Source organism: Capricornis sumatraensis, chromosome 5 (assembly GCF_032405125.1).
Source record: "Capricornis sumatraensis isolate serow.1 chromosome 5, serow.2, whole genome shotgun sequence".
NCBI lineage: Eukaryota > Metazoa > Chordata > Mammalia > Artiodactyla > Bovidae > Capricornis > Capricornis sumatraensis.
The window spans coordinates 83,849,382-83,874,564 of NC_091073.1; the positions used below are offsets into that span (position 1 = coordinate 83,849,382).

Consider the following 25,183-nt stretch of genomic DNA (forward strand, 5'->3'; position numbering starts at 1 on the left):
CCAAAAAGAATGCCTGATCATTGCCTCTTGCCAAAAAAGAATTTTAAAAAGTCTTTGGGTAGCAGGCAACTAAGAGATGTCTTGGGCCCTAGAGCCTAAACTTCCCTCCAAAGCACAGCAGAAAAAAACACCAGTAGGAGAGTGAGATTTAGAAAATCTTTTTAGTGCATCTAGCTGATTCCAGCTACAATGAAATATGAGGAAACTGAGATTATTGAATCACATCTTGGATTCATGTGGTTCAGCTGAGCACTGTTTCCTAGGCACCTGCCATGCGGAAGTCACCATAAAGGCCAGTGGGGCACCAAGATCAATGAGATCCAGTCCCTCAACTCAGGAAGCAGCCTTGAACGGGGGAATGCTGAGCTCATTCAAAATAAACCCATTACCAGTGTAAAGCAGAAGGTACCATTAGGCAGGGGTCTTCCCTGGTGGCTCAGTGGTAAAGAATCCGCCTGCCAATACAGCAGACTTGGGTTTGATCCCTGGGTCGGGAAGATCCCCTGGAGAAGGAAATGGCAACCCACTCCAGTATTCTTGCCTGGAAAATCCAAGGGACAGAGGAGCCTGGTGGGCTACAGTCCATGCGGTCACAAAAAGTTGGACACGACTTAGAGACTGAATAGCTAACAACGACGACCATTAGAAGAATCTCAGAGTTAGAGCCCACTTAACCCTGATGTCCAGCTGGGACACTAGCTCTATCCTTCTTCTGTTTTTTCTTTCTCCTTAAATTTTCGTTGCTTAGTACACATTCTCCTCCTTTACTCATCTAAACTGTGACTGCTGAGACCAGCGGATCTAGAATGACCATAGGCTTTGCCAGGGAACATCAGTAGCATTCACTCGAATCAAATGTGGACACTGACAACCCCTTGATCCCAGCCAAGCCCGGTGTAAAAATGTCGACTTGTGAAGTTGGCAGTCCAGCCACCACATAGCCGCTTTTAAGGATGCTGTAAAATCTTTCCCATAAATAATATTGAAGGGGCTAGAATGTTGAACTTCTCTAAATGTCACGTTTCTTTATCAACCTCCCAACCAGTAAAGCAAGGATGCAATTCTTTTCTGGGAGATGGCAGTTTAGGTTTAGATTATGTTGTGTATGGAAATATCATAAGGGAGAAAAAAAAATCTAACCCCCCATAAACCCCTGTTTAAAAAAAAAAAACAAACTTTCTCTATAGCTATAAAGGGGAAATGGTAAACACCTATAAGCACTCACAGCTGAGATGCAGTGTCCCTCCCAGCAGCTTTGCAATATGAATAAAAATCCCAGTCTTCTGCCCATCGTTTCATGGCCCATGGACTTGCACAGGAAATCAGGAAAGACTTGTAAAACATTGCATTCATGGAGCTCAACGTTTTGCTTGACCACACTTAACGCATACAGATGCTTCAACTCAAATCAGAACAAGATGTGATCTTACAGAGAAAGAATCCTTATAATATCACATTACCTCCCCCTGAAAATTCCCCCAAGCATGTACAAAATCAGGAAGACCTAAAGGAAAGTACTGAAGAAAGCCTCTAAGACTGAGAAGCAAACTGCATTTGCTTTCCTTGTATCATATTATACATACATATTACAATTATGTCAGCGATTAAGAGCATTGTCATGCCGCATTATGAACTGTTTTTATGTTTAGGATTAAATAACTCTCCCCCACACCCCTGCAGATTCCTTTTATGTCCTCAGGGCAAATCCTTTCTCTTGGGTCAGGAATGTAATAAGGTAGGTTTTCCTCTCTCTGGGATATTGTGTCTGTCTCACTGTGTTTAAATTGATGCAGAAAGCTCTTCAGAGCAAAATACAGTATTTTCTTTGTATATGAACCAGCAGTTGACTAACCCATGGGGAATTCTCTGTGTTGAGCATTTTAAAGATACAGGTTGGGCATGTCTGAATTGCTGATATTCAGTGAAAACCTCTGGGAAGGTGGATTGGCCCTGAGTCTGGGAAGAGACGAGGGCTTCCCTGGTGGCTCAGTGGTAAAGAATCTACCTGCCAGTGCAGGAGACATAGGAGACGTGGGTTTGATCCCTGTGTTGGGCAGGAGGAAATGGCAATCCACTCCAGTATTCTCGCCTGGAGAATCCCATGGACCGAGGAGCAAGTGACTGAGCACAGAAGCACCAGGACCAGATGCTTTCTCTCTCAGGCAATCTTGGGGGGGTGAGGGGGGTGGGGAATCATTATTCTAATAACCAATAAGATTTAAGTGATAATTTAGGAAAATTACCTGGCTCACTTGAATAATAATGGTTCAAGATGGAAATAAAGATGAATTACAGTTAGCATAAATGTGTATTCATGTAATTTAAAGGCATTTAGCTACCAAAAATGATTTTCCTAAAAATAGCCATTCTTCTTCTGTCAGATGTATGAAGTGTTAACACATACCTCCTAGGGATTGAACCATAGACCTGGGATCCAAAAACAGCAAACATAGCATTTGAAATAAAGAGAAATTTCTCTTTGATTTGATACCTCTGTAAACCTCTGATAGTTGCCAGACGTCAAGGCCATTTCCAACCAAGGATAATTTATTTAACCCTTGTAATACTAGTTATTGGTTTTTACCCTGGATTCTGGGATCTCAGAATAGTCTTGCAGACTATAAGCAGTGTACACTCTGTGCTGTGTGTGTGTTTCTCTGTCTGTCTGTCTGCAGGGATGCATGTTTTCTTTCCTTCTTTTGCTTCTTTAGAGGTGCAGGTCACCCTTGATTGTCAATGTACTTTCTGTAGCATTTCATTAAAAAAAAAAAAAAAAAAAAAAAAACCAACTCTGAGAAATGCTCCCTTCTGGTGAGCTTTTGGCCGTTTCTTTCTGATACACAATCCAACTCTCTCAGTCATGAATTTGCCATTTTTTTTCTAAGTTCCATTTATATGTAGGTGGAAAGTTTTGCCGTTGGATTCTGTTCTTACTACCTATGCCAAGAATTCATGGCACACTGTTCGGTTAGTTTCTGAACTCCTCTAAGTATCAGGAAAAGCTTCCTGTGGGAGATAAAGACTGATGAGAAATAAGCCAAGTGGAGGAACACTGGACAAGCAGGCCAGGCGTGAGCACTGTGTGAAGTAAAGTACTGTACATACAGCCTTCACAGGCCAGTTGCAGGGAAGCAGATGAGATAAAAGGGAAAGCAAGAATGGGCATGATGCTGGCGCCACCTGCTCTGGCCCCGTAATTCAGCTTCTCTGCACCAGTGCTGAGTTGAACATTGGAGACAGAGTTTTGAGCAAAGTAGAAAAGAACAGCTTTATTGCTTTGCCAGGCAAAGGGGGACATCATGGGCTTGTGCCCTCAGAAATTGTATGTCCCCAACTTCTCTGGTGGCTTAGAGGTTAAAGCGTCTGCCTGCAATGCGGGAGACCTGGGTTCGATCCCTGGGTCGGAAAGTTCCCCTGGAGAAGGAAATGGCAACCCACTCCAGTATTCTTGCCTGGAGAATCCCAAGGACAGAGGAGCCTGGTGGGCTTCAGTTCACGGGGTCGCAAAGAGTCGGACACGACTGAGCGACTTCACTTCACTTCAACCCAGGGTTATTTGCTGAGGAGTTTTATAGCAATGGTTCAAAGGCAGGGTTGTGGATAAGGATCAGGATGTGTGCAAGGCCTGCACTCCTTTAATATGGCCTCGGGGAGTATCCTGGAGGCTGAAGCCTATTCCATACAAAAAAGAAATGGGGAACACAAGAAGGTTTCTATGCTCAGAAGCCCCACAGGGTCTTGCTTGGATTCATACTTACATCTAGATGCAGATGGTCGAGACCAGGGTGACCACCTGGACTCCTTAAAATGTATTTATACTTGTGGTTGAGTTACCTGAAAAATGAAATGCACAGAAGTCATTCTGCAGACAATCTAGAGAAGATAACCAACATATAGTAGACTGTTCCTTTAAATAACCAGGTGACAAAATTTGGGCAAAACACTGAGTTTCCATTAGCTGCAATCTCTGGTTTTTTGGGTAAGTACGTCCCCTATTGTTCCCCTATAGAGTGTTAACATTTATAAATTTTTAGTTGGGTTTTGTGCTGTTACAATCACTCTGAATTAATAATATGCAATGCGGAGACAATTAGGCAAGCCACCTATATGTTGGAGACATGCATATGCTTGAAAGGTCGAATGAGAACTTTTTAGGAGTTGTGTGATTACTCAATATACACTGGCCATATTTTCCTAGGAAAATGTGCTTATAAAAATATGCTTTATAGAATCATGCCCCCAAATTAAAAACATATTTTAGGAATAATTTGACACTTCTTGAGAAATGAAATTCTTACTTTGGTGGAGAGGTAAAAGGCAAAGTGGAAAAAATTGCAAAAATGGCTGATGTTCAAGAAAAGTCATCCTCCCCCAGGGGTGATTTCACCATCTGAAAAATTAGTGTTAGGCGGGCTGGCTTCTGAGTTCTCTTTTGGAAAGAGATCACTTTGCATACACACATAGCCTTAATTTTTAAATTTTTTTTTAAAGTTGCCAGGTTGAAGCCTGCATGTCAATGTAAAGCACATTCTTCATTTATTTGTTAAATTGAAACAATATAGGAGCAAACTTAACTTCCTTGTTTCTGTCTTTTCAAGCACGTTAGTTATGGTAGGGGGCAAAATTTCCATTTCATTAATGAGATTTCCACAAGCAGATTAAGAGGAAATATGCCCTTCAGTCTCCTGTTACTTAACAGCACTGCATTAGAAAGAAATCTCAGTATAAACCATCCACAAAAACAATAGCCAGGGGGCAAAATTCCAGTGAGACAGAGTGTAGCTTAATCAGAAGGGTAACTTGGCCTTTTTCTCTCTCCTTCATGTGAAGCTTTATTGAATTATTTCAAGAGAAACCTATGGGAAAACATAAGATTATTTGCTTTCTACAAATAGTGGAATAGAACATTGAAAGTTAGGATTGCCACTTAACTGTTAGAGCCTTTACCCCAAAGTTATATCAACATTGTCATGGTGGGCAAAAATAAAGCTTAGAATTTCTTTTCTTTAATAATGAATAGGAACCAACTAAGATAACTTTGAATTATGCCAATACTAGCTCTAAATCTTAATTTACAATTAAAGTGTGAAAGGGGGTCTCCTTGGTGGACCCTTAAGGCATATGAGATGCTGAGATTTATCCATTGTTTTGAGTAGAGGAATCACAGGAAATTGCTTCTGTTTCCTGTGGCTTCTGATTCTTAAAACATAACCTTAAGGGGGCAGGTTGGGAGTATATTGACGCCTGGAAACAGCAGTTCTGAACATGGTATTTCCAATAATGCATTCCTCCAAGAAATGTTAATTGAGTATTTACTCTATGCTGGGCACAGTTCCAGGCACTTGGGACACACCATTGAACAAAATCAGTAGATATCACCATCTGTGTGGAACTGACATTCTCATGGGGAGGCAGGCAATAAATCATAAACAGTCTCTGTATGTAAATTATAGTATGTTAGAATCCCAGGGACGGGGGAGCCTGGTCGGCTGCCATCTATGGGGTCGCAGAGTAGGACACGACTGAAGCGACTTAGCAGCAGCAGCAGCAGCAGCAATGATAAGGAGGGTAGTGGATAAAGCAGCAGGGGAGAGGAAGGGGTGGAAAGTTCAAGGTGGGTGTTGGGCGGTGGCACTATAAATGGGATGATGAGCCTCATCAGGGAAGCAACATTCCAAAAAGACTTGAAGGAGGTAAAATTATCTTGACTTAGGGCTCCATCCTAGATGTAACCCAGGTGTCTCCAGCTGCAGGTCCAAGCTGTCCAGCCTCTTAAGTGGCATTTTCCTTTAAAGCATTGGCTCTGCACTTCTGTCCACATTCTGTCTGCCCCCACCCCCTGCTGCATAGTCTAGGCAGCCTTGGATTCCATCTCCTGTCTTGCTGAGCGTTCAGCCCCCACTGAGGCTCCATTTCCTGCACTCTGTCCTTGGGATGGCAAGATGAGGGTGGTCTTCCCTCCTCCAGCTGTGCACAGCTCCTTGATGAACACTGTTACACAGAACTGAATTTTACAGATAGCTTTGGGGAAAACAAAAAGTGTTCAAAACAGCAAACAGCTTAAAAATCAAATATTATTGACTTCTGTCCAACATTCCTCAGCCCTCTCCAGCCTGGGAATGACAAATGAGCCGGTTTCCCTTCTTAAGTTTATGTCCTCTAACCATGGGTTGGGAAGATCCCCTGGAGAAGGAAATGGCAACCCACTCCAGTATTCTTGCCTGGAGAATCCCATGGACAGAGGAGCCTGGTGGGCTGCAGTCCATAGAGTAGAAAGGAGTTGAACATGACTTAGCGACTAAACCACGACCGACAGTGTTCCTAGACATTTCCTCTCTTCCTTATCTGATGTCCGGACTTACTGGAACTGGGAAGCTGCCTCTGGAAGAAAACTTACCTTTTGTGGCTTTAACTTCTTCGGTCTTCATCAGCCCGGAAGTTCTCCAAATCCACTCAACACAGTTGATGCTTCCCAGTCCCTGCCGTGTTGCTCTGTGTCCTTTGTTCTCTCCTTTTCTTCCTTTTTTATTTCCCTGACTCCTAAACACTGGTCTCTGTCCTTTCCATTTGCTGTCCTTCTTCATCTTGTGTACAGTCCCCATAGGTCAGTGATTTTCAAACTGGGCTTTACAAAATCCTCAAAATTCTGTGTATATTGGGGTCACCAAACACAATATGGGGTAGGGAAGGGAGCGGCCCTCGCTCTTCGGCTACAGTCTTTGTTTCTTGAATCTTTGTGTTTAGATTTGTCTTCTTTGTTGGAGATGTCCCGGAGGTGATCTTTGGTGGCCCAGCCTGTAGAGGCTTGAAGCAGGGTTTCTTGGGTTCCTGGCCAGAGAGTGAGGCTGGGCCATGTTAGTGAGGGCACTGAACTCAAGCCACTAGACCAGCGGCCAGTGACAAGGCCCAGACCCTTCAGCTTTGCAGAGAAGTCCCACAGAGATGGAGAGTAGGGAGACAAGTGTTTACTAGGAGGAAAAAGAGTACGGTATGTGTGGATAGACACACAGGTGGACTCGGAGAGAGAGGGTTGCTCCCTTGTGGTAGTTTGAATTACTTTTATGGGGCATTTCTTCTGGTTTCCTTTGGCCAAGCATTTTGATTTGCCTGGTTCTGAGTCTGTATTTGGTATATCTCAGGATCCTCCCATGTGTGCACACACATCTCAGCCAAGATAGATTCCACTGAAGAGGTCTACGAGTAGCTTAGCATCACTCCCCTTTTGACCTCCAAGGAACTTTCTTGTCAGGAAGGTTTCCTTGACTTCAAGATGAGAAATATGTGGACTCATCTCTTACTTAGATACAGCCCAATCTCCCCTCTTGATTGTCCTGCTATTGATAGAGTTTCTGTCCACAGGGAACAAACTCCAATTGCTCACCCTGAGGGGCCCATCTACCTCCTGCCTCAGAAGCACTTCCTATATGTTATTTCTCAAACAGAAGCAGACTCTCTTCCAAATCTCTTTGACCTCCCATGCCATTTATTGTCTCAGAATCTTTCAAGTTAGAAACTACAGTGTGTGTGTGTGTGTGTGTGTGTGTGTGTGTGTGTGTGTGTCAGTCGCTCAGTTGTATCCAACTCATTGTGACCCCATGGACTATAACCCACCAGGCTCCTCTGTCCATGGAATTCTCCAGGCAAGAATACTAAAGTGGGTAGTCATTCCCTTCTCCAGGGGATCTTTCCAAATCATGGATCACACCTGAGTCTCCTGCATTGGCAGGCGGATTCTTTACCGTCTGAGTCACCAGGGAAGTGCAGAAACTTTGGTATCATTTATTATTACCTCTCTCTAATTCACCCTGAACACATTATTCCAAGGGTCTCTCAAATGGAGCCCCTTCCAGCCATCTTCACGGCCTCTGCCCTTAGTTCAGAACCACACCTCTCTCTTGGATAATTATAGCAGCTCCCTAAATGGGCTTGGGCATCCCAGGTGGTGCTAGTGGTAAAGAACTGCCTGCCAGTGCAACTGACCCAGGTTTAATCCCTGGGTCTGGAAGATCTCCTGGAGGAGAGCATGGCAACCTACTCCAGTACTCTTGCCTGGAGAATCCCATGGGCAGAGGAGCTTGGTGGGCTACTGTCCATAGGGTCACAGAGCTGAGTTGGACATGACTGAAGCAACCTAGTATGCATAAAAGCACAAATGGGCTCACTGTCCAGTTCCTCTGGTATGCCTGCTAGACTTACCTTTTATAAACAAAAATCTGATCACTGCCCTACTTAAACTTTCTTTTGGTTGCCTGGGGTCTGGCGCCTTAGGCTATTCACCCCCCTTATGGAGGGTAGCAGATACATAAATTGCGTTGATTGAAAAATGGTAAATTGTTCTACATGTTGAAAAGCTTACAAAAGCAGAGAGGTCTAGAGGCCTTCTTCACATTTTATTTTGGTAAGACAAAACTGGAAAAGCTTGGGGCAAATGGGCCTGCCAGTTGTCTATGATATGAAGACTCGTGCATTCTTCTGGGTGGCTTACTTAATTGCAAGGTGTCTGTGATGTGAAAGCTAATTTTTAAACAGTATTCCTTTCTGCGTTGTTCTAACAGCCAGTCTTGGCTAAGATCCAGTGGACGTGTCTTATTCAGTCTTGGCTCTTCAGTGTCTAGCTCGGTAACCGTCATATCATAAGTAAGCATTGAGTTAAGAGTGAATGAATGAGTCAGCCCAGCGGGACTGTGGGCAGATTTCCAAATGGATAATTTTGCCTGCTTGCCTGCTTCCTTCCTTTCTTCCAATAGCTCTTGAGATGTGCCTGTGTTTCTGCCATCAGCAGTCACAACCGCCTTCTTGGCACATACATGCTAACTTCTGATTGTGAGAAACTCTGGTGGCACTTTTCATTCAAGAGGACAGTTTCTTTACAAGGTGATGGGCAGAAGACCTTTAGGGTGGGCCATGGTCAGAGATGTGGCTTGGACTGGACTGGCCTCAGAATAACTTTTCTATCCCATATTTTCAAAGGATGTCATTGGAAAAAAAAGATACTTGACTCTTCTCCAAATACTAAAAATAGATTTGAAATCCAAGTATTACTAGAATGTTCATTTATTTATTTGCCTGCGTTGGATGCTAGTTACAGTATGTGGCATCTTCACTGTGGCTCATGGGTTTCTCTAGTTGCTGTGTGTGCAGGCTTAGTTGCTCCTTGCACGTGGGGATCTTAATTCCCTGACCAGGGATCAGACTCATGTCCCCTGCATTGCAAGGATTCTTAACCATTGGAACAGCAGAGGAGTCCTCAAATACATTTTATTGTATTTGTGTCTACTTTCACAAAAATTCTAGCCATTAAAATTATGAGATTGAAATGAACAAAACAGGATGCCAGTTCAAGGGCTGAGTGCCAAAATGTTCAGAATCAGACTTGAATGGAGGGAACATGGCAGCTTTTATAAGAGCAGTGAATGAAAAACCAACCTTTCAAAGTCAAGTCACACCTTTAATTCACTTTTATTTATTTTTCCTTGAATTTTGAATTTTCTCACAGTCATACTGTCTGTTAAGGCTCTTTACAAAGAACAGTAACTGGATGTTCAGGTTTCGTGGATTGCTATGACCATAAAACTATACTCAATATTTTTTATCACCTAGAAGTGAAAAGAATCTGAAAAATTATATATATATATGTATACACATATATATATATGTATATATAACTGGATCATCCTGCTATATACCTGAAAGTAACACAACATTGTAAATCAATAAAAATTAATTTTGAATTTTATCCTTCAATAAAAATAAAAGAAATTCATTAGAAAAAAATTGAGTCATTAAAGGCTAATATTTTGTATGCCCCTAGATACTGGAATTCTTAATATTTTATATTGCAAACAGGAAAAGTTCGTATCTACCTTCACATTCAGAAAGACTAAAAAAAGTGAGTCTTCCTTATTCTTTTTAGAGCTAGTCACAGTATATATGTGTGTGTGTGCGTGCATGTGTGTGTGTGTGAACACATTAAACATCTCAAATTAAAAGTATAACGTGTGCTGTTACAGTTGTATGATTGTACCCATATAACCCACCTTTCAAAGTGTGATAACAGAAGACATATTTTGACAGTACTTTGCAGAGTGTGACTACTCTACAAATACTAGTTGGATTCTTATTGCGCAGAGAAACCACACATGAACCCTCTTTTCTCTTCAGAGCAGAAATCCAAGCCCACAAGGTGGGAAGATTTTAATGCTCTGGGACACAGTTTGGCTTCTGAAGTCTTTTGTGTGCGTGATGGGAAATGCATTGTCATGGATGGTCGTGCTTTCCAGATACGCTGGACTCTTAGAAATGACCCATCCATGGAGGGCCTGACTCACCTGGTCCTCAGGAAAGGTTGCCTCTTACAGGTTGCATCCTAGCCATTCTTCTCAGCCTAGGAGGGGGTGAGGAACAGAAGGGAAGCCTTTTGCTACTTCTCCTTTGGAACTAGACCTTTGGTCAGAAGGCTTGATGCTTACCATGTTTGATGAATTTGTTAAGTGCAAAGAAATGAAGTAGAAGATGCTTTTTGGGAGACAGACTTTCCAAATTATTTCATTCCTTGACACATAGTTAAAAAGGTCTTGTGTACGTCCTAAGTCGCTTGTGTCCAATTCTTTGTGACCCTATGGTCACAAAGACTGCCAGGCTCCTCTGTCCATGGGATTCTCCAAGCAAGGATACCAGAGTCGGCTCCAGGGATCTTTCTGACCCTGGGATCAAACCGCATCTCTTACATCTCCTGCATTGGCAGGCAGGTGACGTAAAGGCAGGTGGCACTTTACCACTAGTGCCGCCTGGGAAGCCAAAATGGTCTTGCCTGTCTGGATTTATTAATAGTAGCATTCTTATTCTTCTTGTTGTTAGTCAGTAAGTTGTCTCTGACTCTTTGCCACCCTATGAACTGTAGCCCACCAGGCTCCTCTGTCCATGGAATTTTCCAGGCAAGAATACTAGAGTGGTGTGCCATTTCCTTCTTCAGGAGATCTTCCTGACCCAGGGATCAAACCCACGTCTCCTCTCCTGCATCTCCTTCATTGCAGGTGGAGTTTTTTTTTTTTTACTGCTGAGCCACAAAGGAAGCCCAAGTAAAATAGACAATGTTTATCAATAGTATTTACATTTTTTTTTAAAAAATTCTTCTCAAAAACTGCAATCTCTTTACCATTAGGTCATCTTAATCATTAATACATTAAATCATTGGCTTGGTTAAGCCAGTGTATATTTCTGTGTCCTGGAGTTGAACCAGTAATGCATGCACTTCTTGTGGGGGAGGGGGTATCAGCTTAGATAAATTATATCACATTTATTTCTAGTTAGTTTCTAATTCACGGTAACAACAAAAATAAAAATGTAGAATTCTGAATTACCTGTGCTTGAATTTTCCACAATTTTTAGTGAATCTTAGCATAGATCATCAGAGAAGGCAATGGCACCCCACTCCAGTACTCTTGCCTGGAAAATCCCATGGACGGAAGAGCCTTGTGGGCTGCTGTCTATGGGGTCGCACAGAGTCGGACACGACTGAGCGACTTCACTTTCATGCATTGGAGGAGGAAATGGCAACCCACTCCAGTGTTCTTGCCTGGAAAATCCCATGGACAGAGGAGCCTGGTGGGCTGCTGTCTATGGGGTCGCACAGAGTCGGACGCAACTGACGCGACTTAGCAGTAGCAGCAGCAGCAGCAGCATAGATCACATGTGAGAAAATAGCAGTTTTTCCAGTATACACTATTTTTGCATTAAAATCCTCAAACATACATATGAATATACAGATTAGTGTATAGTGTTTTCATTTTCTTTTGTTTACAACTCTGGACATAATTTCATTTTCTCCACCTTTCTACTCATTTTTACAACTTGAAAGATGAAGAAGGAATACTCAGAGAAGTTATACAAGTGAAGTTCCCAGGTTGTTAACGTTGGGTCCAGTGTGAAATCCACCAGGAAATATTGGGTCATAAAAGTATGTTCTACTCTGACTCAATCTGTCTGTGGATATGTGTGTGTGTGTGTGTGTGTGTGTGTGTGTGTGTGTGTGTGTGTGAATACAAGCTATGATTATGGTGCAGACTTTGGTTCCTTGGGAAACCATTTGCCAGCCCCAAGCCCTAGATATAGTCCTGGAGGGAGCAGATCCAGCCTGGCTGTTCCTGGACTACTTTTCCTATCTTCTGCAACAATTTCCTCTGTTAGCAGAGTCCATCACCAAGGGTACGTCTGTGGTTTTCCTTTATTTGGAGGGGATGGTAACGTCTTTCTTGGACTGTAATTCATATGTCATGCTGTTCACCCGTTTCAAGAATACAGCCACTCAGTGTGTTTGGATATATTCACAGAGCTGTGTCACTATCACTCCAGTCAGTTATACAATGTTTTTATTATCCCGGAAAGAAACCTCATTTTCCATGTTCCAATCCCTCCTCAACCATAGCCAAGCACTAACTTATAGCTTTGCCTGTTCTGGGCCTTTTAAATACGTGGAATCTCACAATATTTGTCCTTTTGTGACTGACTTCTTTCCTTAACATAATGTTGCCAAAGTTCATGCTTGCTCCTAAATGTGAATGATGAAAGGAATTCCAGTCTCTGGCTTACCTTGATGGTGCTAGGAGTGAGGGCAGTGTTTTCAGTTGATATCAGTTTCCTCAATTGAACATTGTGAAGCCCTTGTCCAGACATTTACCTTTTTAAGGAATTTTGCCTTTCTTACTCATAGAATAAAATAATTTCATTACAGATTTATAGCTAGAAACAAGATTTTAATGACTGTCAGAGAGACTCTTTCTTAACCAAGAAGCACATTTATTTATTCTTTTTCAACCAAGAAACATATTTTAATCTTTATATCACCCTAATTTTTAATAGTCAAGGATCAGAAATAGGAAAGAAAGTATTCTACTTTTAGAAAGAGAATGCAGTTTTGTACCCAAATTTTGGAGTCCTTTTGATGTTTTCTGTATCATTTTATAATTAGATTAGAAACTGAAAGCTACTTGAATATATTTATTAGCCAGTGTGAACTGAAACAGTCATTTTGTGAGGTCTTCATGAAGATCCCTCCCACAGCAAGCAATGATAGCTTTTTAAATACTCTGCCAGGAAGATTGATGGGTGCCACCAAAACCATTTAAATTATTTTATTTATCTGAAATTAAAGTGCATATTGAGATAAAAGGCCTATTTCAACCCCGATAGTCTCTGACTTCTGCTTTCTTCACTTCTGCCTTCTAAAGCCTTAAGGAATCCAATCACAGGGCCTACTTAATAGAATCCCTGTCATGTGATTGTAAAACTTTCCCAGATGTTACATGTGTCAAATAATACACAAATCAGAAAGGTATATGGCTCCTTTCAGGTGCAAAGTTTCAAGGAATTCTTATAGGCAAAGCCTTTAAACCTCTCCCCCAAATCAGTTAGAAAGAAAATTCAATTTTATTTGATTCAAAATTATTTTTCCCTTTTTCTGCTTTTCAGAAATATTTCTGGACTACTAAGTCAGGAGCTACTCATAGATTTATAGTATAAGGTCAGGAAGCCAATTGAAAATTAAGCTTTCTTAAAATTGTTTACTTGTTGATATCACATTCTGTGCCAAAGTAGAAGCCCTTCTTAACAGACTTCCTGAGCCAATCTGGAGAAGATTCAAATTATCAAGTTCTGTTAAACATATTAATTTGCTCAGGCCTGTTTGTGAGCTGATCTAGCAGCAATGTGAATTGACTTAGAAAGTATTAAACATTACTGGTTTGATAGTCTGAGAAGGAAAGGCTTGGTTTCATGTTTTTCCTTTTTAAAATATTATCATGGCACTCACATAGTGGCATATTCGTGTGTATAGATAGAGAAAAATGTAGCAAAGGGATAAATCAGAAATGACACAAGAATACAGCCGACATCCCAGGTCAGCCCAATCCCTTGCAATCCCACAGTGCAGTTCCATTGTCTTGAGTATTTAAATATGAAATGCAACACTTTCCAAGCCTTTATTTTCTTTTCTATTAAAACAGGAATACTGTGTGTGTGCATGTATGTACATGTGTGTGTGATTGCATATGTGTATACATGTGACCATGGACATTTGTGTGCAGAGAGAGATCATGTTGACCTGCACATTATTTTTCTAAAAACTCTTGGTTTTCACATATACCTTGTGCTGTGAAAATCTTGGCAACTTTCCTTGTAGCAGCTTTTCAAGTTGGTGAAAAAGTTCGGTGTTATTTGAGAAATACGAGATACTGACAGAAAGACTGGTGTGTAACATATATGCACAGGGGAGCCTGGTGGAAATGGTGAGGGTTGAGCCTGAAGTTTTACATTTCCTGTCTTCACTGTTTTTAGGTTGCATAACCATAATGTTTTCATTACAACAGTGGAAGGAATTTACCTTCTTGATGTTAGGGAGGTGGCTAATTTAGAGAATGAATCACCGGCAACAGCAAGGTGTTTGTCTACTGATTAACCTGGGCAGAGTGTGAATGGAGCTGTGCAAACCTTCCACCCACACTGCTGAGCAGTGTGGTAGCCTCTCCTCCGAGTCAGTTGGTGGGGACTTGGGCCGAAGGAGAAGGAGCCACAGATGAACTTATGAGCAGGAATGGAGACACAGACGTCAAAAACAGATATGTGGACATGGCAGGGAGAGAGAGGGATGGGACCGATTGGGAGATTTGGATGGATATGTATATATATATACATACTACCATGTGTAAAATAGATAGCTAGTGGGACCCTGTGGAGAAGGCGATGGCACCCCACTCCAGTACTCTTGCCTGGAAAATCCCATGGATGGAGGAGCCTGGTAGGCTGCAGTCCATGGGGTCGCTAAGAGTCGGACACGACTGAGTGACTTCACTTTCATTTTCACTTTCATGCATTGGAGAAGGAAATGGCAACCCACTCCAGTGTTCTTGCCTGGAGAATCCCAGGGACGGGGGAGCCTGGTGGGCGGCTGCACAGAGTCAGACACAACTGAAGCAACTTAGCAGCAGCAGCAGCAGTGATACAGCAAACAGAGCTAGCTATACCAATGATGGCCTAGAAGGGTAGAATGGCAGGATGGATGGGAAGGAGGCTTAAGAGGAAGGGGATATATATATGTATTTATATACACACACACTTATAGTTGATCCACTTTATTGTACAGCAGAAACTAACAACATTGTAAAGCAATCATATTCCAATTTTAAAAAGGCAGAAGTGTCCTTCCAGAGTTCATGAACTGCTTGATAGCAGCCTTGTTTGGGGAGCAGCAAACATTTGGGATAGATGGTCGGCGTGTGTGTGTCTCATCTGAAGGGTTAGGGACAGACTGAGGATGAATGGTCAGCTCTGAACTCAGGCTGCAATAAGAAACAAAAGAAAGGATCCTGGTGAAGTCAGTGAAGTCTCCTGTGGGCATCTGTTTTGCTGCTAGTAAAAGAAAAGCTTCATTTTCCTTCCCGCACTGTTGCAGCCTCCGAGGTTGATGCCAAGTGGTGGCCTTCTCAAAGAGATGCCCTTGAAAGAAGTATCATCTAGAAAAATGGTTTACAGCTGATCTTATATATGTGTACATGCGTAACTTAACAGAAATAGAGACACAGACAGACATAGAGAACAAAGTATGGACACCAAGGGAAGAGAGGGAAGGTGGGATGAATTAGGAGACTGGAACTGACATATATACATTACTATATATAAAATAGATAATTAATGAGAACCTATTGTATAGCACAGGGAACTCTACTTACTGTACAATAGAAACTAATACAACATTGTAAAGCAAGTATATCCTAAAGAAATTTTTTTACAAAAAGAAGAAAGAAATACCTTCCACTTCTCCAATGGCCAGGCTAACTGCAGTGATTCCCCCCGCACCTTCCTCTGTGCCCCCAGAGCTCCATGGGGAGTGCAAGAGACAAGAATCCCAGGTCTTGGCTCATCCTGTTACAAACACGATCAGATGGCCAAATACCAGCTTGGTTGGTTGGCTATGGGCTCCTGAGATGCTTTATTTTTTTCATCAGCCTTCAGTTTCTTGAGGCAAATGTTTACAATCTCAGTTCATCAGGAAGCTCAGTGGCTGGACTTAGTCTTTCTGGGGTTGCCTGGTCCTGATGTCCTCATCCTCTGTATTCAGACGGGGAGCTGTCCGGATTGGCCCCGCCGAGAGAGTTGGCATCCAGAGCCGTAATTTACACCATCTATCTCTTTCTGGCGCTTGGGCCTCTGGCAAATTGCATGTCTTGGTGTTGGATTAGTTTGGAATTTAATCATGCATTATTTTCCCTCCAATTAAATTATTTATATATTTGATTAACGTTTTCACTGCCAGGAAGTCAAATTTTCAGTGAAACCACAAATAAACACAGGCCCACTGAATTTCAGGCCTGCCTCCTAGGGAATCGGCCTGTCTGTTTGAGTGTTAAGAATTCACTGTGTATTCCTTTTCTTAGCTACTTAGGATTTTGGTGAGCAAAGAAGAGGTGCTTTTTTTCACGCAGTCCCAGGAACATGGGGCAGAGAGGGACATCTGTCTGGCTAACTCCCTCCCCTCATGTCATCATCCCAGGACCCTCACTTTTATTCTTTTTTACTGCCTTCTCTGTGCTCTGGCCCTGAGACATACCTCCTCCTAATTTTACTTCCTCAGGCTCTAGAGCCAGCCTAACCAAGAATGTCAAGGGCTCTGTTAGCCCAGTAAGGAAACTTTGAAGTCATAGATTTCAGGGAGAGCAAAACAAATGGCCCATAGGCCAAATCTGGCTACTGCTTGTGTTTATACAGCCCAGGAGCCAAGAATGATTTTTACACTTTTAAATAATTGGGAAAAAGATGTAAAGACTGTCCTAGGATACTTGACAGTTTCAGCGTCCGTCAACAGATAGCTGAGCCCATCTATTTGCGTGTTAAAATAGCAGCAGAGGTGAGCAGACTTGACAGAAACTTTTTGGCCTGCAGAGCCTAAAATATTTACTCTCTGGCTTTTTACAGAAAAAGTTTGTAAACATCCAGTTGTAGTTTGTAGTTCATCACCTCCATTTTACAGATGGGAAAAATTAAGGCCCAGATAGGTGAATTGTCCAAAAGTACACAGCTCATTCGAACTTGGTCTGGGGGCATCTTCCAATGCACCACCTCACCCACCCACCCTCCAGCCCCATTCCCATGCTCATGTGGTATGAGCTCTGTCCAAACATGAGCCCTACATGAGTGCCTGAAGAAGCCAAAATGGTTGTTTTAGCAGAGTAAATATTTGGGACACTTGGACACATAAAGTCTATGATTTCTTGGAATTTTAAGTTTCACCTGAAATCTAGCTTCAGGAAGTGTTTTAAGCTCAAAGATGCAAAATGACATATACACAGGGACCTAGTGTATAGCACAGGGAACTCTGCTCAATATTCTGTAATAACCTAAGTAGACAAAGATTTGAAAAAGAATAGATACATGTATATGTATCACTGAATCACTTTGCTGTACACCTGAAACTAACACAATATTGTTAATCAACCCAATATCAAATAAAAATTAAAACATAAATAACCTAAATAAGCAGGAAGATTTCTGTGTTTCTTGAAGTAATTGATTATGTCCTGTGCTCAGTATTTGAATCCTTAAAGACAGACAAGACTGACCTGGTCTCTGCCAATCGAGGTCAGAGAATCTCATTCCAAGAACAGTAACTTGTGGTCTCAATCCAGGTTGGCACTCAGGCAGTTTCAGAAAAACCACAAAAGCATGTTAGACAGGACTTAGGTCTACTCTATGGGGCAGAAAGGGAAAATTCCCAAGATGCTAACCTTTTTGAAAGTGAGGTTGCTTCCACGGTCCCAAGGAACTTCTCCTCTGTTCCTCTCCAGATGAGAGAAGGCTGGGTATTGTGGTTACTGATGGGCACTGGATTCCTGCCACTGGGATTTTTCAGACATTGTCCAGAGGTCAAGGCTGATGCAACTTGGCCAGGTATTAATCTGAGATGGTTTGCATTTTCCAGGCACTGCTCTCATCAGCCCACTGTCAGCGCCCCCATCCCAGCTCAGTGGCAGATCCCTCGACTCCCTGGTCAGCAACTTCTACACTTTTGGTTACTAAAGTCTCGTCCAGTTTAAACTTACAGCCTCCTGTCCAATCACAGCCTTCTTCCCTACACCGGCCAGGCTCCCAGCTCAAGGAGGCTGGCAGGCTCTTTGTTTTTCTCCCACCTCACCCACCTGAAGGAGGGCACCTCTTTCCTCTCCACCCAGAGTCTGGTTCCTCCAGCCTGATGGGGAGGACAGGAGGCTTACTAGCTTCAGGTGGCACCTTCCCTGTTGGTCATCGGGGCAGGGGTCCTGGTGGGTGCACGTGAGTTCCATGCAGAGGTCTATCTCACAGTCTACCTGCTAGACACCTGACCCAGAGGGCTGCATTTTAGGTGGGCCCCTGCCTGGCCACCTCACAGGCCTCCACTGGGCCCCTGGAAGCTCATGCCTTCCTACTACACCCAGAATGGCAGTGCTGGGCTGCTCCCATGTCTGCCTGGCACATCCGCTCCTACCTACCTGTTCCTCTCCCGGCTCCTCGATGGCACCAAGATCTGACCTTCTCTGGGGGCTTCCACCCATCTTTTGCTCCACCCCCATCCTCACCTGCACACCCACCAGGTCTCCACTCATCCTTCAGTCCCACTTTAAGTGCCACTCACTGGAGAAGCTGGCCTGCATGCCCACCAAGTCTCACTCATCCTTCAGTCCCACTTTAAATGCCACTCACTGGAGAAGCTGGCCTGCACGCCCACCAGGTCTCCACTCATCCTTCAGTCCCACTTTAAATGCCATTCACTGGAGAAGCTGACCTGGCTCTTGGTGCTCCCCACAGATTTGGGACTCTCTGTTAATTGTTTTTCTAAAGCCCTCTTATTTCCCTTCCTAACACTGATCATAACTATAATTGCACAGTCATTTAAGCCATTGTCCATGTCCCTCCAGCAGACTGTAATTTCCTCAGGAAAAGACTCAGGTCTGTCTGAGTCTACAGCACAGGACCTGATGTGCAGCAGTACTCAGCACATATATGTCAGTATGTGGGGAGAGATGAAATGTTGTGATCACTGAGTATTTCTTTTATTCCCTCTGGCAAGATGGGATTCACATTTCGGTATCATTCCAATCATTCAAGTTCTTTTGAATTCTCAATACTATATTATTTTAAAGTAATACAGTATCTACATTAAAATCTTACTGTATGGATACTGGGTAAAATGCAGTTGAAGTAAGTCAGGCAAAAGCATCAAATATAAATTCTTGGCTCCAGAGAAAGTTCAGTGTCTCGCCTAAGCCAATCAAACCAACAGATATTTATGGAGGACTTGCCAAGTACCAGGGCCACATCTCAGTGGCTGAAACTACGAAACCAAAAGATGTGGGTCCCGACTCAAGGAGTTAACAAAACCCAAATTCTCAGGTTATATTCCAATTTTAACTTTCCCTGTCATTTTCCTCCCTCCTTTCTTTCTTCCCTTCCTCTCATCCTTCCTTTTCTTTCATGTCTTCATCCAAGGAGCTTAATGTCTAATAACATGGAAAATAGCTGAGCCAAAAGCAATCTTTATGGAGGGGATCTGTGTGACAATTAATTGTTTTCCCTAGAAAGGAGACTTCGTATAACACCTCCGTATCATGTGGGCTTAATGATTGGGCTTCTGTACATTTCTGGGACAGTCTTGGGCGATGTGAAAGGACCACAGACATGTTCTTGAAGCATACATTTAAAGATGGCATATTGTCCCCTGGCCAACAGATCTGTTCTCTTCATCCATGTATGTGCCCCTGTATCACTTTAAAGAATATATATTATAGTAGTATAGTTGCTTTACAATGTTGTGTTAGTCTCTTCTGTACGGCAAAATGAATCAGCTATGAGTATGCATGCATGCTAATTTGCTTTAGTCATTTCCAACTCTGTGAAAGCCTATGGACTGTAGCCTGCCAGGCTTCTCTGTCCATGAGATTCTCCAGGCAAGAATACTGGAGAGGGTTGCCATGCCCTTCTCCAGGGGATCTTCCCAACACAGAGATCGAACCTGAGTCTCTTATGTCTCTTGCAATGGTAGGTGGGTTCTTTACCACTGGTGCCACCTAGGAAGCCACGTTAAGTATGGCAAAACCAAAACAGTATTGTAAAGTAAAATAAATAAATTAATGAATTTTTTAAAAAAGAAAGTGAAAGTCACTCAGTCGTGTCTGGCTCTTTGCGACCCTGTGGACTATACAGTCCATGGAATTCTCCAGGCCAGAATCCTGGAGTGAGTAGCTGTTCCCTTCTCCAGGGGATCTTCCCTACCCAGGGATCAAACCCAGGTCTCCCGCATTGCAGGCAGATTCTTTAACAGCTGAGCCACCAGGGAAGCCCAAGTGTATATACATATACATATACACATACACATACACATACATATACACATACATATACATATATGTATATATATACACATCCCCTCTTTTTTGGATTCCCTTCTCATTTAGGTCGCCACAGAGCACTGAGTAGAGCTCCCTGTGCTCCACAGTTCGGCTCTCATTAGTTATCTGTTTCACGTATAGTAGTGTATACATGTCAGCCCCAATCTCCCAATCCATCCCATCCCCTGTCCCCCTTGGTGTCCATGTATGTGTTCTCTACGTCTGTGTCTCTAGACTACCATACAGAGTGAAGTCAAAAAGAAAAAAACTATTGTATAATACCACTTATGTATGGAATCTAGAAAAATGATACAGGTGAACTTGTTCCCAGCATCACTTTTAAGAAACTCATACTGAAGACAGTTAGCTTTTTACAGAAAATACACAACTGTCTATCAGGGGATTGCGATGCCGTGATGAACCGGAGTGATTCTACATGGGTTCTTCTTCATGTGCAGAGCTTCTGAAAGGATCTTGGTTGTCTGCCTGCTCCCTGGGCCATGTCACCTGCTTTCTCCTATCTCTCCAGCTTTCTGAGAGCTGCTCTAGGAGAGTACACCATGTTTGCTTTTCTCTGCCTTCATCCAGTTTTAAACTACAAACACAATACAACAGACTGCTTTTTTTCTTTCTTTCTTTTTTTCTTACGGCAGCCGGCCGCCTAGTGGAGTAACTGGGCAAGGCTGAGTGATGGTGGAATTTTATCCCCAGGCCCCCAGAGACCACTCAGTTAGGACCCAGAACCTCATCAAGAAAGTAATTAAACATCATGTCACTGCTACGTGGCCCAGGAAACCCAGGGGAGGTTTCTGTCATTGCACAAATTTTTTGGTGGTGTTTCTGTGTATGTGTGGGCAAGGGTTCACAAATGCCTTGAATTAAGGCAGATAAAGTATGGGGCAACCAGAGAATAAACTGAGAGGATCAACCTAGGGCACAAATTTCCCCCATCATCTGTGACTGAACATTATCTTACTGGAGCAGACCTAAGTTTGATCCAAATTAAGAACCACATCTTCTGGTATGTCTGTAGGTTGCACCTGTCTCCCAGTTGTAGGACATTTGATGTATGGATCCAAGGAACTCTATTAATATACAATGGGATTCTAAAACTTTGAATCGGAATTCAGAGAAATTTCAGGGACATTCAACTTCATTTTAAAAACCAAATTCACAGAATTCTACAGCTGTAAAGAACCTTAGAAACTAGGGGATTTGTTCCTTTATTTTGTGCAGGAGGATCGCACAGACCCTCCTCTGTGCTATCCTGTGTTTTGTTGACGATCACCTGGCCTTCATTTTTAGTCAAGTTCATTTCTTTGTGATTCTTATCAAAAGAATGATCTCCCTAATTGGAACTAAAGTGCCATTTGAAAAAATGCTTTGGTTTTTCCTAGTTCTTGTTACAGACGTGTGTCAGTGTGTGTGTGTCTGTGTGTCTGTGTGTCTGTGTGTCTGTGTGCCCTTCCTGCAGTCTTGAGTCACATCACTAGCCCAAGTGCTACCCAAGGCCTGAAGAGGGTGAGAGCTGGAGGTCCCCTCTGTGGTCACTTCACCTTGACCCCAACTTGGCAGGTGAAAGATAGCAGAGGCCCAGAGAGGACGTGTGTGTCTCACCCCATTTCACAACCCGTGTCTTCCATTGCCCTTGCAGTACCTTTTCCAGGACTCCAAGATTCTTCCAAATCCTGTCACTCCTGGTAGTTAAAAAAAAGTGTCTCTCTACAGTTGGTAAGCGCAAACTGACTTAAGAAATGTACTAACCAGAACAGAATCGTCTGCCATATGGGAAAGGTACCGTGGAGCCTTTAGGACTTAAGCTTAGGGGGTTTGGGGCCCTCTGTTATGCTGCCTGCAGAAAAGAGTTGTATATTTCCATTTGATTTCTCTATTTTTTTTTTTTCCCAAACCCAGCATATAAATAATGACCACATCCATGGAGAGAAGAAGGAGTTTGTGTGCCGGTGGCTCGACTGTTCGAGGGAACAGAAACCCTTCAAAGCCCAGTATATGTTGGTGGTCCACATGCGCAGGCACACGGGGGAGAAGCCTCACAAATGCACTGTGAGTCCTGGGGCGGGGCAGGGGCGGGATGTCCACTGAGAGGGCATCTTGCACCCGTGGGTCCTTCCTCCTGGTCCAAGAACCAGAACCGTGCCAGCTAATGAGTGGTGGGAGAAGAGGGTTGAAGCGCTGTGTGATAAACTCCTGGGGCTGGGAGAGGGGAGAGGATGGAAGAATTAGAGAAAGAACGCTGACAGCTGAGCTCTGAGAGATATTGGAAGGAAGTGTCCTAGACCCACCCTGTCCAGCCTGGTGGCCTCAAGACCACGTGCTTTGGAGAGGAGCTGATTTTTTTCAATTTTATTTAATGAAACACTTGGCTAACAGCAACTGAGTCAGCCCAGCTCTGCAGAGTAGCCGGTGGGCAGGTCGCAGCAGGGACCGGCCATCTAACACCAGGAATGACCACGGGGCCACTGGGCTTGCTCTCACACCAGGGTCTGTCATACCAGAGCCGTGGAAGGCACAGGGAAAGGCCAGTTTCAACTTGAAAAACTTCAGTTGACTTTCAAAAATATAACCTGTATGGCTTGAGTTTTTCCTCAGCCCTCCCCCCCACCCCCCGCCCCCGTCTGTCACCAGCCCGCCAGTCTGTCACTGTGGCCCAGTACAGACCTAGAAGTAGGAGGCTAAGCTTTCTTTCACTAAGGTGCCCGCCAGGCACACTCAGGACTGAGCCTTGGTACTTTACATGTTAAAGGGCCTTTACAAACAGGATCAAATCCCGTGTCTTTGTAGGGACACAAAGCCATATTAATGAACTTTGTGCTGAATCTGAAATCAGTGGGAATTCAAGGAGATCCCTGAGCAGATAATGAAACCCATTGTCCACATTGAGTGGCCTATTAAAAAAAAAAAGTCCCGGGATTTTTACTAGCACTGAAAATGCTTTCTCTAGAATTGCCCTGCGCCCACCATCTGAATCCCAATAAAGGCAGAGTTTAGAGGACTTTTGTTCCTTGGTTTTGAAAAGCTGCCGACCCTCCGAGCGTCTGTCTTTCTCTCACTTGGAGCAAGTGAGAGGCAGAAGTTGTCATTGTGTGGGGTCATCCAGGTCTACCTGTCGTCCTCAGTTTGAAGGTTGCACAAAGGCCTACTCGAGACTCGAAAACTTGAAAACACACTTGAGATCTCACACTGGAGAGAAACCGTACGTCTGTGAGCACGAAGGATGCAACAAGGCTTTCTCTAATGCCTCCGATCGCGCCAAGCACCAGAACAGGACACATTCCAATGAGGTAAGGCTCCTCTGGGAGACGCCTGTTGGGTTCAGAGCTCAGGGGGCGGAAATAAAGAATCCTCTGGGGAGACGCAAGCCTGTTCCATTGTAGTTTCCTCTGGCCACTCCCAGCATGAGTAGATGTTAATGCTGCTGGTGAAGGCTTGGGGGCCCTCAGAGGAAGGGCTGAAACCTGGTCTTGGATGGGAGAGACAAGCTGAGGAAGGGGGAACAAGTTTCCTGTTGTTCAGTACTGCCACCTACTGGTCAAACAGTAGGAGCATTTAACTTGGAATTCCACCCACTCGCTCTGCCTGGAATAGCAGGAATGCATTTGAAGGACCACGACCCTGTAAGCACTAAGGAGAGACCGAGAAGAGAGGTGTTGACAGCTGACAGCTTACTGCTAAGACAGCCACTTTTATTTGCTTTCTCCAGGTGGTATCTTCAAATGCATTATATCAAAAAAGACTTCTGCAGAGCAACCTGACTTGGCTAAATAGGATTTCCAGACAGTCTAAATTCCAAAGGGTCTTGGAAGCTTATTCTCAGAAACTCAGAATGGTTTCTAGTCAATTATTTAAGATAATATATTGAGTAAAGCTTCAAGGGTTTCCTGTTGTGTTGTTGTTAGTTCGAGGTATTTATCCCCCACACATTTCAGAGAAGTGTAAGAGTAAATGAAAATGGTTTCTAATACACTTTGCTTACATTTTAACTCGCTTTTGCCTGCAGATCTCTAGCTTCTCCTTGAAGGTCTAGCTCAAATTCTGCCCCTCTGTGAAACCTTCTCTTGAATGAATTCAGAGATTAGCACCAAGGCTTCCCACATCTGTGTTGGAAATAAGCTAGCTAACCAGAGTTTGTTCACGAGATGTAGTTCTGCCCCACAGAGTGAGTCATCTGTTTGACTGAAATCGTGTGAGAGAGGGAACATTTTGACCTTGGTGTGACTCTCTATATGACCCTACAAGGTGCCAGCCAGGCCCTTCATGATCTTCCAGAGAAGAGCTGGAAGAGGGAATTTGTAAAAGTGCAACATTCCGTTCACTGGCCACTGGCTTGAAGGTGGCAGAGATGGCCCTCACAAGTTTCCTTCCAACTGAACTGACAAAGGAAAAGTATCTCAAAAGGGTTTCGCCACACTCTACAAAAGCACTCGCGCACATAAACTCACACACATGAGTTCACCTTTACAGACCCTAGTGGAATAAAGAAACCTGAGTCCTCTGGGATCAATAATATTGATCCACTGTTTGCAGATGTTTTAGACAAGGTGCCGCGTCTCCATTTTCTTTTTATGTCAAAAATGCTTTTACAATGTGTGGCGAAGGTGAAAGTAGCTCAGCTGTGTCCGACTCTTTGCGACCCCATGGAATATACAGTCCATGACATTCTCCAGGCCAGAATACTGGAGTGGGTAGCCCTTCCCTTCTCCAGGGGATCATCCCAACCCAGGGATTGAACCCAGGTCTCCCGCATCACAGGT

The 25,183-nt window shown here is 43.4% G+C and overlaps 1 protein-coding gene across 1 annotated transcript in view; it reads left to right on the forward strand.

Moving 5' to 3' along the window:
* Positions 1–25,183, forward strand: part of GLI3 (GLI family zinc finger 3) — a 296,245-nt gene that overhangs the window by 258,115 nt on the left and 12,947 nt on the right. Inside the window, exons 10-11 of the mRNA XM_068972921.1 lie at positions 22,326–22,475; positions 23,549–23,713. Of these exons, the coding sequence (XP_068829022.1) occupies positions 22,326–22,475; positions 23,549–23,713 (315 nt within the window). The remainder of the gene's footprint in view (positions 1–22,325; positions 22,476–23,548; positions 23,714–25,183) is intronic.